Below are 14,273 nucleotides of genomic sequence, written 5' to 3' on the forward strand. Positions count from 1 at the left end.
TCTATTTGTGAGAAACAAATGATAAAAATGTCATATGGGTACAGTGTTGCATGACTGTGTAATTGTCAAAGTGTGACAGTGCTGAATGCTGAAAATTGGCCTGGGCAGGAAGGGGGTATAAGTGCCCGGTAAGCATGTGGGTAATGGCAGTACTAACCAGGGGCGGACTGATCATTTGGAAACTCGGGCACTGCCCGAGGGCCGGGGGTCAGTAGGGGGCCCCATGAGATGACCCTGGTATCTTTTTCATAGGCTTTTTTGAGTTGGGGCAAGGACACAAGGGCCCCATGATCCCCTATTGCCCGGGGGCCCCATGAGTTGTCAGTCCGCCCCGATACTAACAGAGTTCTGTGTCCAGAGCCATTTGAAAGCCCCCCAATAGGTCTGGAGAAAGGTGGAAGCAGGCCAGTCCATCGTGTGCTTTGAGGTGGAGTGCAGTGGAATGGAGTGTCGTGACTGTAGAAGAGGAATACACTGCACACACCACACACTACAGCCACCCCCGCTGCACTGGACCGGCTCAGCTGCCTCTCCTGCACCACCTATCGGTCATACTGGAAGCGGAAGCACGTGTGACAGAGCTGCGGCTCGGTATGCTCTCCCCGGGTCGTGTTTACCTTTCCTGGGGACACATGGACTGCTGCACCGATTAAACAGAACCCATCATCGTGTATAGGACTATGTCTCAGGACTCCTATCTCCCACCGGCCAAGAAGTTCAAGCCGGGAAGCCCTCTATCCAGCCACCTCCGGACAGGGGCCATGCAGCTCGGGCCCAGGAAACAGCCGGTGCCCATCGATCAGCAGCGGCGGAGTCTACCCATCTACCAGGCCCGAGCCCAGCTCATAGGGCAGCTCCGACAGCTGGACAACGCCGTCATCATTGGTGAGCCGGGTGGGGGGAGGCCGGGATGGATGCTGGGGCTCTGAATACCGGTGTCTGTGTCCTTCTATTGGGGGCACCGTTTAGTGTGTGTCTGTATACATCGTACACACATACTGGAGAGAGGAAGAAACCCTTTGTTTTATCTCCAGAGATGCATGCAATGAATATAAACACATTTATGCAGGCCATAGATGGGTACTTTATCGGCCAAAATTCACACTGTTAGTGGGGCAATGCCGTCAGCCGTTTTTCACAGATCTTCTCGTTTCTTTTTATCGGTCATGGTGGAAAATCCACGAAAACCGTCCGTTTTTCGTAAGCATTAGTGGCAGCATCCATGGCAGCAACAACCGATTTTTTTTTTGTTTATCGGCTGACAAACGGCCCGTCTATGGCCAGCCTTACAATAGTCAAGATAATAATGCATAACACTTGAAAGAGAACATCGGCAGGATTTTTGTCTTCATTTTGGATAGAAAGGAAAGAAGTTTGAACCCTTGTCAGGTTGGGGTGCCTTACGGAGATTTCCCCCATAACCTTGTCACCGGGACAGAAGGTGAGGAGGAATTGATGGGTGTGATGATCTCTTGTTGGTAGAGGGGGTACACTCCCTGTCAGCTCAGTATTGCTGCTTTCTCATCACCTGGAATAAAATTGATGGGAGAGACCCCGGCCAAATGTCTTTAAGATTTGGGAAAGACCCCGGCCAAATGTCTTTAAGATTTGGGAGAGACCCCGGCCAAATGTCTTTAAGATTTGGGAGAGACCCCGGTCAAATGTCTTTAAGATTTGGGAGAGACCCCGGCCAAATGTCTTTAAGATTTGGGAGAGACCCCGGCCAAATGTCTTTAAGATTTGGGAGAGACCCCGGCCAAATGTCTTTAAGATTTGGGAGAGACCCCGGCCAAATGTCTTTAAGATTTGGGAGAGACCCCGGCCAAATGTCTTTAAGATTTGGGAGAGACCCCGGCCAAATGTCTTTAAGATTTGGGAGAGACCCCGGCCAAATGTCTTTAAGATTTGGGAGAGACCCCGGCCAAATGGGCAAATTCCGCTTTAAGGTCTTGCTCCCCGTTAAGGATTGGCACCTTTGGGGAGTAGGTACCCAATTTTGACAAGTACCCGCTCCCACTTATGCTGTGATCAGAAGTTCCACGTGACAGGTCCCAGAGGACTGCGGGCTATTCATAATGCACAGCTCCACGCACGCATGTGCAGTGGGCACCTGGCTATGAAGCCACAAACTTTCACAGCTGGGTGCTCACACATAAGATGCGGGCATCAGGGACACAGGACGGCCGGTGAACCCAACTGCGGTGAGGACACACTGGATCCTAGGAGAGGTGACTGACTGTTTTGTAAAAGTCAGTAGCTACAGTTTGTGTAGCTGCTAACTTCTATTTTTTTTTTATTTTTTTTTTTTACTAGGGACTGAATCTCCGCTTTAAGACTCGGGCCCACCCATTCCAAACCCCCCAAGGCTTTGGACCACCCATTCCAAACCCCTCAAGGCTTTGGACCACCAATTCCAAACCCCCAAAGGCTTTGGACCACCCATTCCAAACCCCCAAAGGCTTTGCACCACCCAGGCCAAAGCTCCTAACACTTGGGATCAATGAATCTGTCATTCTACTCTTGCGTCATAATATTTATCAGGAACCTGGATGATGGAAGCCCCCCCCCACCACCTTACTTCAATACTGCTTTGCCTTTCTGAGTCCTTTTTGTTCGCTTTTCTTCATTTGCAGGCCATAGATGGGTCGTTTATCTGCCGAATTTTTGTTTGAATGAAAAATCAGCCGATTTTCACACCGTTGGTGGGGCAATGCCGTTGGCCACTTTTCGTGGATCTTCTCTTTTCTTTTTATGGGTCATGCTGGAAAATCCACAAAAAACGGTCGTTTTTCGTAAGCATTGGTGGCAGCATCCATGGCAGCAATGACCCATTTTTTGTTTATCGGCCGACAATTTTGGCCAATAAACGGCCCGTCTATGGCCAGCCTTTCTCGGATATTGTCCGCTGGCTGTTCCCAAGCTGACACAATTTTGCTGACAAAATTTTCTTGACCATTGTCAGTGTTTTTTTTTTTTTTTTAATTACTTTATAGTAACAACTGTGTTTGTACAGTGTTAACCTGTAAGCCCCATGTCCAGGTTTCATGGGGTTTCCAATAGTGGTGCACAGAAATGAAAATTCTGGTGCCGAAAATGAAAATTCTGTATGCACTTAACCGAAATGCGCAGTTTTTAAAAATGAATGTCTTTTTTTAAAAAAAAAATACACTTTGATTAAAAAAAACAATATATACCCCAATTGTTTTAGAAAATATGGAAGAGGATGTTACGGCAAGTAAATAGATACCCGACATGGCACGCTTTAAAATTGCGCACGCTCGTGGAATGGCTTGAAACTGCAGTGCTTAAAAATCTGCATGGGTGATGCTTTAAAAATTTCTACAGGTTAGCAATGTAAAGTTACAGAGGAGGTCTAGTGCGAGAATTATTGCTCTTGCTCCGACGTTCGTGGCGATACCTCATGTGTGTGGTTTGAACACCATTGCCTACATATGCATTCACCACTATGTACGCACGTGAGGATGTGGGTACTCCAAGGGCATAGAGATGAGTGGAGGCCATCTTTCCTTCACTTATCTCTATGCCTATCATTCGGTGGTTTCTGAGAACTGAGCGGCTGCAAGGGGGCGGGGTTATTTTCGGCAGCTGTATTGGCCAACAGCCAATAGGGGTGTTTTTGGCTGAAGTGTTTCGGCCACCGAAATTTCGGTGCATCCTTAGTCTCCTGTTGTATTTCATTGCATTATTACATTTGAACCTTTGTGACAACTTGGGGTTGTGGTCCCTTTATTCTCCTGTTTCGCCATATCGATTTTTTTGTCAAAATTTAAAATAAAAATATTGAAATGAAAAAACGATGGGAAAGAACCGTAATAAATATCCAACAGAGATTCAAACCCATCTTGGAGGGTTGAGCTTGAGCTACTTCTCTTATGATGAAAAATTTAGCAGAATTAAGCTGTTCTGTTCAACCTGCAGGCCAAGGGGGTGTCCAACTTGCAGCACAAGACAGCTATGAATGTTGCCCAACACAAAATCGTGAATTTACTTAAAAATTTTTATTTATTTTGGAGTTTTTTTTGTAAAAAATTTGTCTACACTTAGCGAACACATGCGGCCAAAGAATAATTTGACAGTGTCTCTTTACTGAACATTTATAAGTTTTTTTTTTTTTTGTTTTTTTTTTTGGTTTTTTTTATCTTCCCAAAGAAAAATATCCCACTTCATAATTACACTTTACTCATTAGTTTTCAGTAGTACCTTTATTTGTGAGCAACTATTGTCAAGGATAAACCACACAAAGGGCACAATTAGAGCCAAACTATCTGATGAGCACCTTTGAAAATTCTTTGAGAATTGCTACTACATCCATCGAACCAGATATTGATGCATTCGTTTATCAAAAATCGTGTCAAATATTACACTGGTTTTATTTCGCTTTTTTTTAAAAATAAAATTATAAAAAAAAAATGAAGTTTTATTGCTCAGGTACATTATCTATATCGGTGATCGTTAACTTGTGATCTGCTCTATATTTATTTTTTTTTATACCTGCTCATCAGCTATCCTTATTGTTAGTGCATTTTATGTGTGGCCCAAGACAATTCCTCTTGTGATGTGGCCAAGGAAAGTCAAAAGGTTGGACACCCCTGGGTTAGATCATGATATTGCTTGGAATGGGGTAGATGATGGTACTTCTTTGCTGAAGAATTGAATTGATGGCACTGCTTTGCTGAAAAGAGGTTGCTGATGGTACTGATCTATTGATGAACTGAGTTGCTGGTTGTGCCCTGCTGGAAAGGGATAGATTATGGTACTTCTCAGATAGGGGCATCAGATAGTATTGCTCTGTTGAACTGAGTTGATGGCATTGCTCTGCTGAAAAGGGGATGCTGATGGTACTAATCTTTTAAGAACTGAGTTGATGGTGCTGCCCTTCCGGAAAAGGGTAGATGATGGTGCTGCTCAGAAAGGAACAGCAGATAGAATTGAGTTGATGGCATTGCTCTGCTGGAAAGGGGCTGCTGATGGTACTGCCATGTACCAGAAATTTTCATTGCTTTTTTTCAGGAAGAATTTGAGACAAAAGGTACTGCTTAGGCATAAATAAAACTTCTAAATCTGCCCTGTGACATAACAAATCTTCACATTTTGGCGTAAGACCTACTTTAAAGGGAAAGCAAGACACCTGTGCGAGAAGCATTAAAGTGTTACTAAACCCACAACAGTAAAATCAGTCTGCAGGTGATCATCACGGGGCCAATCAGCACTGTTCAGACAGAGGGCCAGGGTCCTGCAGCCTCCTAAGACAATCAGAGGAGAATGAAAACTCCTCCTACAAGCTTTAATCAGTGCTCTGCTGGACACTGATAGAAGTCACAAGACTGCTCTAACTGCAGATGATAAAATGTATGTAGCAGTTTTATATTTATTATATTTGCATGTTCATGTTCTGTGCACTGTAGGAAACCAGGTATAGTGAATGCCAGGTTCTGGGTTTAGTAACACTTTAAATAGGACCTTCAGGTCTACTATTGTGCAGCCCAGGAGTAGAAGGACAGCATCCTTTTGAGGTTATCCTCAGATCTTGCTGTATACTGTGTTGGATTCCCTTTGAATCATTTACTTTGAATCAGGTTTATGTATAGTTATTTTCTCACTGGTTATGTCTTTTTTTAACAGGTGAGACTGGTTCTGGCAAAACAACTCAGGTTCCACAGTATCTTTATGAAGCCAGTATTGGGCGTCAAGGTATCATTGGGATTACCCAGCCCCGTCGAGTGGCTGCTATATCTCTAGCAACTAGAGTATCGGAAGAGAGAAAGTCTGAGCTTGGCAAACTGGTAAGCATTCTCACTCATTTGTAGTACTTGGGTTTATGAGGTTAATCAACCTGTAACTAGATTAAAGTTGTGTGCCTGCGTTCCTATGCTCTGCACCTGCTGTATACTCAGGGGTGTAGACATGTAAAAAAACTACTTGTCCAGAGGACTAAATTGGGGTCCCAATCTACTTGTCCTTCACGTCAATCTACTTGTCCAGATAAAAATGTTTTTAACCAAAACCGTATTTAATTAAGGGTGACCATCCCTTCGCTCACCAATCATGCCTCTGACCATACTCCTGCTGAGCGTGGGGATGGTCAGAGGTGGCATGCGGAGCGTGGGGATGGTCAGAGGTGGCATGCAGAGCGTGGGGATGGTCAGAGGTGGCATGCGGAGCGTGGGGATGGTCAGAGGTGGCATGCGGAGCGTGGGGATGGTCAGAGGTGGCATGCGGAGCGTGGGGATGGTCAGAGGTGGCATGCGGAGCGTGGGGATGGTCAGAGGTGGCATGCGGAGCGTGGGGATGGTCAGAGGTGGCACATTCAGCAGTCACAAAGTACAATGCAGTATGTGGCAGCTGGAGTAGATAAGTAGTAATAGGACAGAGTTTAATGTGTGTTGCCATTGATATGTCCTCTATGGTGGTCTGGGTCCTGAGGCTGCCCGCTGTTTGTGTGTTCTGCAGCAGAGTGTATGCTGATGGAGAGATACAAATTGAGAGGAGAGCGAGTGCTGAGGTGTGCGGGAAGGGTGGCTTGTCAGCGTGTCCAAGAAGGAGGAGGAGAGTAAGAGAAGTGAACTAAACAGGGCTGCCGAGCGGAGTGGATGGGCTGAGGGAGCTGCTGAGCTAGTGAGAGGCCGGTGGAGAGGGGACTGCCTACATTGGACAGCTGCATGGACGAGTGGAGAGCCTGCTAACTCTGGTGTAGCGTGAAGATCTGTTCATGCTTCACTGGTGTTCCGAAAAAAAAAAAAAGTAAATCCTGCTGTTTGCCCACAGCAGGGCTAAATGTAAAGAAAAACCACTTGCCCGACGCCCAGAACCGCATGTCCCAGGCATCAGGCGATATGAATTGCACATCCCTATCACTGTGATGGATGGCCTTCCTAACTACAGAATCCAGGTGCACTGGTTTTTAGTTCTTTAGAGGCTCTATGTGAGAAAAGGAAAGGAAATGTACATGCCCGTCAATGTAAGATGCATTTTGTTAACTTCATTTTAGCCACATATTTATTTTAATGTAAATGTATCAAAAAGTATTTTCTCTTACCTAAAATAATAAGAGGATTTGCAGAGAATTTTGTTTTATGCTGCTCTCTGCTTATTTCCTGTGTGGTGAATGAATTTGTTACCCAAAGGCCCACACTCCTTATAGAGAACAGTGTTTACTCCTTACATAGCATTTTACACTTGTTCCCCATTCAAAAAAAAAGTAGTGTTTACTCCACACTGCAACTGCATTTTATGCTTCATTCATAAAGTTCAGACCACATTGTGGAGCTTGTGATGTCCTGCAAACTGTTCTCTGCACAATGTTCCTGTGATTGAAGGACAGATCATATGACTGGTCTCTCCCTTTTTTGCTTCCTCACCACTATACTTTTTTTTTTATAGGTGGACCTCTGAATTTTTTCTGGTTAATAAACCAGCAGTATGGCTGTGATAAAACCTTTAATATTTTTTTTTAAATAATTTGTTATTGTAGGAGAGATTCTGAGATATTAAATGTTTTTTATGACATTTCTCAGGTTGGTTTTACTGTTCGTTTCGAAGATGTTACTTCAGAGGAGACAAAAATTAAATTCCTCACGGATGGCATGTTACTGCGTGAAGCAATTGGAGATCCACTTCTGCGCAAGTATAGTGTCATCATCCTGGATGAAGCTCATGAAAGGACAGTGCACACTGATGTACTGTTTGGGGTGGTTAAAATGGCACAAAAGAAGAGGAAGGAGCTTGGGAAATTGCCATTAAAAGTAAGTTTCTGATTGAAAAAGATGAACTCTATAAAATTCTAAAGAGTACAGTGAATGCACTTGTGTGTTCATTGAAAAATAATTAGTACTTGAAGTTGGCCTTCAGTAGTCCACTGTACATGAGACTGGAAGAGGAAGGGTCAGTACAAATAGTTAATCAGGCAATGTTGTAGTGCACATGTATTGACAGGAAACATGCTGACAGTTGGAGAGTGCAAACAAATGGCAGTTTACACTGTTTTTGCTCCTTCATTGACATTTTTGCACACAGAGGTTGATTAAACTCAGCAGCATTACAAGTATGTTTGTTTAGATGCTTACCTGGAATATCTAATATTTGTGTGCGAAATCAAGCTGTACATGAATATGCTACATAAAGTCAGACAAGACTTTCAAACAGCCTTTTACCCTGAAAGCGCCAACTATTTTAAAATATTAATTGTGTTTCTGTCGTGATGTCATACCCAGAGAAATATTCAGTAAAATTCTGGATCATTGTGAGAAGAGAAATACATTTTTTTTTTTTTTTTTTTTTTTTTTAATAAATCATTTTATATGCTTCATACAGACATGGATAAATCTGTTGGCACCCTTCCATGAAAAAGTAACCCTTCCACCAAAGTGATTAGAACCCATCATTGTTTATTCCATATTTAATAAATCAGTCTGTGCTTTTAATTCTACAGAATATTATAAATGGAGAAATGGAAAGGACATAAGTGATTTTTGTAACTCTCAGTGAGACTTCACCTGCTCCTGCCAACAGGTAGTTTGACTTGCTTTTTTCTTGATCAAACTGCTCCAGCTGTCTCAGGTTTGAAGGGTGCCTTCTCCAGAATACAATGACAATGCTTTCCATAGATGTTCAATAGGTTTTAAATCAAGGCTCCTAGAAAGCCATTTCAGAATAGTCCATTGTTTAATTCTTAGGCACTCATGGGTGTTCATTATCTTGTTGGAATGGTTGTTTATGACTGAGACAGAGCTCCTGAATTCCTTAATAGTCTTGAAATTTCATAGTGCCCTGCACAAATTCAGGGTACCCTGTGCCAGATACAGCAAATGTCCCCACAACATAACCAAGCCTCCCACCATGTTACACACTGGGTACAGCATTCTTTTCTTTAAAAGCTTCATTTTTTTTGTCTGAAAACGTTAAGCTGATGTGACTTGCCAAAAAGTTCCAGTTTAATCTCATTTGTCCAAAAGACATTCTTCCAGAAGCATTGTGGCTCGTCAGTATGCATTTTAGCAAATTCTAGTCTGACTTTTTTATGTTTTTGCTTTAAGTCCTCTTGGATCTTCTTCCTTTTAACCCCGCTGTCGCTCAAAATGCAACGGATGATGCAATCAGACACTGATGTACCTTGACCTAGGAGTTCAGCTTGAATCTCCTTTGAAGATCTTTCTGGCTTCTGTTCAATCTGGGGTTGATTTTTTTTTTTGTGAAAGCACATACAGTGAAGTGGACTACGCTCCCATGGGCTTTAAACCTCTCAATAATATTTGCAACTGTAGTCACATGAACATCATGCTGCTTGGAGATGATCTCATGTCCTTTACCCTGGACATGTTGGTCTATAATTTTCTTTCTGATCTCCTCAGACAACTCTCTCCTTTCTCTGATCTGTCTAGTGTGCAGCACACAATGTTGTCAAACAACAGACTGACTATTTTCCTCCATTTTTAACTGCTTTCCGTCTGCCCTATATCAGAAATACTGCTGCAGGGTGGCACAGGTGCGCAAAATCACGTGTGTGTGTGTGTGTGTGTGTGTATATGTGTGTGTATATATATATATATATATATATATATATATATATATATATATAATATTTTTATTTATTTATTGATTTTTTTTGCGGCCTCGGCTGTCAATCACCGGGTCCCGGCCGATGATTACTTTACAGCACCTGGTGATCGCCGAGTATTACCGACGGGGGCAGAGAACTATATGTAAACAATACAGTTCTCTTCTCTGTCAACTCCTGCACACTGCTTTGTATGGCTCTGCATACAATGTGAAACAGCACACCGTTAACCCTTTGATTGCCCCAGATGTTAACCCCTTCCTGCCCAGTGCCATTAGTACAGTGTCAGTGCTTTTAATTTACACTGATTACTGTATTGGTGTCCCTAGTGATGTCAGTGACATCGTAAGTCCTCCAGAAACCCTGTCGCAGTCCCGCTAAATGTCGCTGATCGCTGCCATTACTAGTAAAAAATAAATTTTAAAAACCAATATATACACCACCATTTGTAAACCCTATAACTTTCACGTAAACCAATTAATTTACACGTATTGGGATTTTTGTTAGCAAAGACATGTAGCAGAATGCATTTTAGCCAAAATTTATGATGAAATTAGATTTTTTAAACATTTTCTTACTGGACATGTTTATGAGCAGGAAGTCAAAAATATTCGTTTTCTCAAAATTGTAGGTCCTATTTATATATATATATATATATATATATATATATATATATCTATAAAAATGCACAGGCGATCAAATGCCACTGAAAGAAAGCTCTATTTGTGGGGGTAAAAAAGGACGTAAATTTAATTTTGGTGCAGCGCTGCATGACCGTGTAATTGTCAGTTAAAATAAGGCAGCGTCGTATCGCAAAAAATGGTCTGGTCAGGGACGGGATTAAATCTTCTGGAAGGCAAGTGGTCAAACTGACTGATTGCAGTTAATTAGCAATAGCAATAATATTTGCAGAAACCGGTTAGTTTGCAACAGGGTGGATTTGATTTAAATCACTAGTCAGTAAGGCTTGATTTAAATCCTAGTTTTCTACATAAAGACTAATTCTTGCTGGTATAACTTTAATATGAAAAGTTGTTATTCTAAAAATCTTCATCTACTTGCATATTAGTTTTTTTTATCCCCGGTTTAATAGGTTAATCATTCATATTTGGACAACTCTTCTGTTGTACTTAGGAAGGAGAAAAATAATCATTCCCTTAATAATAACAATTTAAATAGATTTATTCCACTGAAACAATAACATTCCAGCATATGGTATTTGCTTAAACAAACATCCATGTTTAACTAATTTTACTAAACAAAATATATATATTTTAAGAAACTTAGACTGTCAGCCCCTTCCTCCTCACACTTAGTTTCACTTTCTTCTTGTGCAGATCTATTCCACTCCAAACAATCAGAAAAATATTGTTTCTATTCTATTCACTGAACTTCTTGAAACTTAGCACTGAAGGGGTTGATTCTGTATTCATAGGTTTGTAGAAGTTAGGATTAAGGTCTTTTTCTTAACTCTGTTCATGTTATAACATTTTTGCTGTGAAGAAGAGGCATGTGATCTCCGCTGAGTCAAATTCAGTTTGAGAACTGCAAAAGTAAACCAAGCATCTGTGATCATATCTTGTAGGCAGAGAAACTGCCCAATAATCTTACAAAAACCTCCTGGAAGAGCATGACATTGTGAATGGATTCATGGAATTTATTTACCAAAAAAATTAAACATATACAGCCTTATTCTACATAATTAAAAAACTAATCTTTATTTCATGATGGAATAACCTTTGGATGGTAATATATTTTCCTCAAAAAGCATTTTATTTAAAAAAAAATCAGATTTTAAATAAAAAAAATACGATTTTAAATAAAAAAAATACGATTTTTTTTTTTTTAATTTTTTTTTTTAAATCATTGATTTTTATCCACCCTGGTTCGCAATAAATCTATGATCCAATTAATTGTAATCTTTTCTAGGAGTACCCACAAATCTAGCCAGGCCATTTATAATATCTTTGTAGAATAAGCAATAAGTTATCTCTTTTCATACTTGATTTGTTTGACAGCCTTTCTCAACCTTTTTACCCCAGAGAGACCATTTTAAATAATTTAGCTTTCGGAAAAACCCTGCTAAAACCAATTCATTAGTGGGTCAGTAGGAAAAATCCCCCTTACATTGGTTGGCCTGTGGGAAGAATGCCCTCCATTACAATGGTGGTCAGAAAGTCACCCTTTATAGATAGCTGAAAAGATCGTTGGCTATGACTAATGACCCTGGAACTATTCAGGCACCATCAAATAGGAGGTCAATCATTCACAGCTCAAGAAACCCGGAGCAACTTTTAAAAGAACCCCAGGGTTCCATGGAAACCTGGTTGAGAATGATTGTTCTGTGACATACAAAAGACATGCAGGTTTACATTAGACAAGATCATCAACCAAAACCTGCGCCAAATTAAAATCACCATCCAATGCTACTGCTCCTTGTTGACCAATAGTCAAACAATAAAATGTGTAAAAAAGCGCAAAAACTTCATATAAATATAAATAATAATAGTGTCTAAATCAAAACACAGCACAAAAAACTTAATATAAATATAAAAAATATTGTGTCCAAATCAAAAACAATAAAAAGAGTCCCAATCCAAAAAATTAAAAATATTCCACATCCAATGTGCTCCAAAAGAATTAGTGATGGAGCTCATGCAAAAGAAACTTCAGTGTATTGACACCCTCCGTGACAATCAATATGTATTACACTCACCAAATGTAATGGACTCTCAAAAGCTTAGGAGTCAAAAAAGGGGGCGGAGGGGTGAAACACGTCAACACAATTTCCGGTCATTCCTCGCTACGTCCTGACATCACCTCTGGTGAGTGGAACGCATGCGGACCACTGCGTTTCAGGGCCATCTTCACTGGTTTTTCCATGAGAGCTGCCAATTCATTACTCTGGGGAAATCTTCAGTGGCAGAGATGATTGTCATATTTAACTGACTAAAGGCGTTTTCTGTGTTTTTAACATGTGAGTGCAATTCATGCAGTTTTTGGGAATTGCTTTTGACAATATTACACTATTAATTTTTTATTTTTTATACTGAGCAAATCCTTCCATTGGAGCATCTTCCTGAATGAAAACAAAAAAGTTGATGATTCTAATGTAAAAGTCCACTACAATTTTATCATCCATAGAGGGACACAGAAATATAGCAGTTTGATATTTGGGTTAAACCGCTACCTTTTTAGGAAGTTTGGACTCCTGTAGGTGGCAGGAGATTTCTGTGTCCCTCAGTGGACTGCAATTTAAAATATTTTATGGTAAATACAAAAATATTATTTTCCTTTTATCATCCTTTGAGGGACATGAGATTATAGTCATTCTTGGACAATTGGGTTATACTGCCACCTACAGTAGTCTAAACCTCCTGAAGGAGGCAGTATAACCTACATGTTTCAAAATTGCTGTATTCTTATGTTCCTCAGTGGACTTAACATTTTTTTTTTCCATAAAGTTTATTAATAAACTCAGAGCATACAATAGGTACAGGTAATAGACTTAAAAATTTACTGTAGGTTCAAAAATCTTTTTTTTTTTTTTTTTTTTTTTTTAAATATGTTCCTCTGCCTGTCTTTTTTTTTTCTTTGTAGATCAGTATTATGTCTGCTACAATGGATGTGGATCTGTTTTCGGAGTATTTTAATGGGGCCCCTGTTCTCTATCTGGAAGGTAGGCAGCATCCCATCCAGGTCTTCTATACCAAACAGTCCCAAAGTGATTACCTCCAAGCTGCACTGGTTACAATCTTCCAAATCCACCAGGTAATATGAAAACTTCAACCACATAATTTCCTATTGTTGTCATAGCTGTGTTTTGAAATCTGGTGACTGCCCTTTTGTGTTCCATGGACCTGTGTATGTTCCAGAGGTTGTTTTTAGGCTAGCATTGAAGTTCATAGCATAGAAGTTTAAAGTGACCACCCTCACCACAGGCTGACTGGTAGTCGAAGAATGCCAGTAAAAAAACAGGTACTATAATTACCTTTCCAGTAACTTTTATGTGTTGAACCATTGCCGCTACACTGTATGTTCAGGTATGTAGAATACCGGCTCCCTGACACACTTTGTGGTTCCTATTGGGAACCACAGCATGTGGTGGAGGTAATACCTGCTGGCATTATGGTGTTGTGGAATTACAAATGACATGTGGTGACAGGGTCATGATAAGCAGGCATTTCCTGGTACCTCCACTCACTCTTATTTTGGAAAGTGTCTAGTTTACCTTACAAAAATGGGCAGAAACCATTCTTGCCTCCCTATTGCCCAAATCACACTCTCTAGGCAAAAAGGAGAGCAGAAAGTGTTAGGCTATAGAGTGATCAAGAACAAACTTTCCTGTATAGGAATTTCTGGCTTTTACGGTAAACTAGGCTCTAAAGTGCGAGGTGTCTGCATTATCTTAGAGGCAGCGGATAAGCGTGCAGTTAAACATAATTTTAAAATGTTCTCCCTTACCTAGTTCCGCTCTCACTCCTGTACACCCCCCTATAGACCAGAGCAGTATTTACATTTCTGCTGAAAAAATGGACAAACAGAACAAATATTAAAAAAAAAAGTTCAATTCTTAATGGTTATAAAATAGAAAAAGCTGAAAAATAATAGTTGAAGGAAGGCGTTAATTATGGCTGATTATGGTAAACAAGGGTTAATAAGGAGTTAAGTAGACTAAGTTTCTTAAAAATAACAAAAA

The 14,273-nt window shown here is 40.7% G+C and overlaps 1 protein-coding gene across 1 annotated transcript in view; it reads left to right on the top strand.

Moving 5' to 3' along the window:
- Positions 1-540: 540 nt before the first annotated feature.
- Positions 541-14,273, top strand: part of DHX33 (DEAH-box helicase 33) — a 32,506-nt gene continuing 18,773 nt past the window's right edge. The window contains exons 1-4 of the mRNA XM_089678499.1: positions 541-885; positions 5,644-5,804; positions 7,536-7,763; positions 13,175-13,345. Coding sequence (XP_089534625.1) covers positions 681-885; positions 5,644-5,804; positions 7,536-7,763; positions 13,175-13,345 — 765 coding nt within the window. The 5' untranslated portion in view covers positions 541-680. The remainder of the gene's footprint in view (positions 886-5,643; positions 5,805-7,535; positions 7,764-13,174; positions 13,346-14,273) is intronic.

This window comes from Staurois parvus, unplaced genomic scaffold (genome assembly GCF_062004578.1).
Source record: "Staurois parvus isolate SC_StPar_1 unplaced genomic scaffold, SC_StPar_1.0 ptg000206l, whole genome shotgun sequence".
Taxonomy (NCBI): Eukaryota; Metazoa; Chordata; class Amphibia; order Anura; family Ranidae; genus Staurois; species Staurois parvus.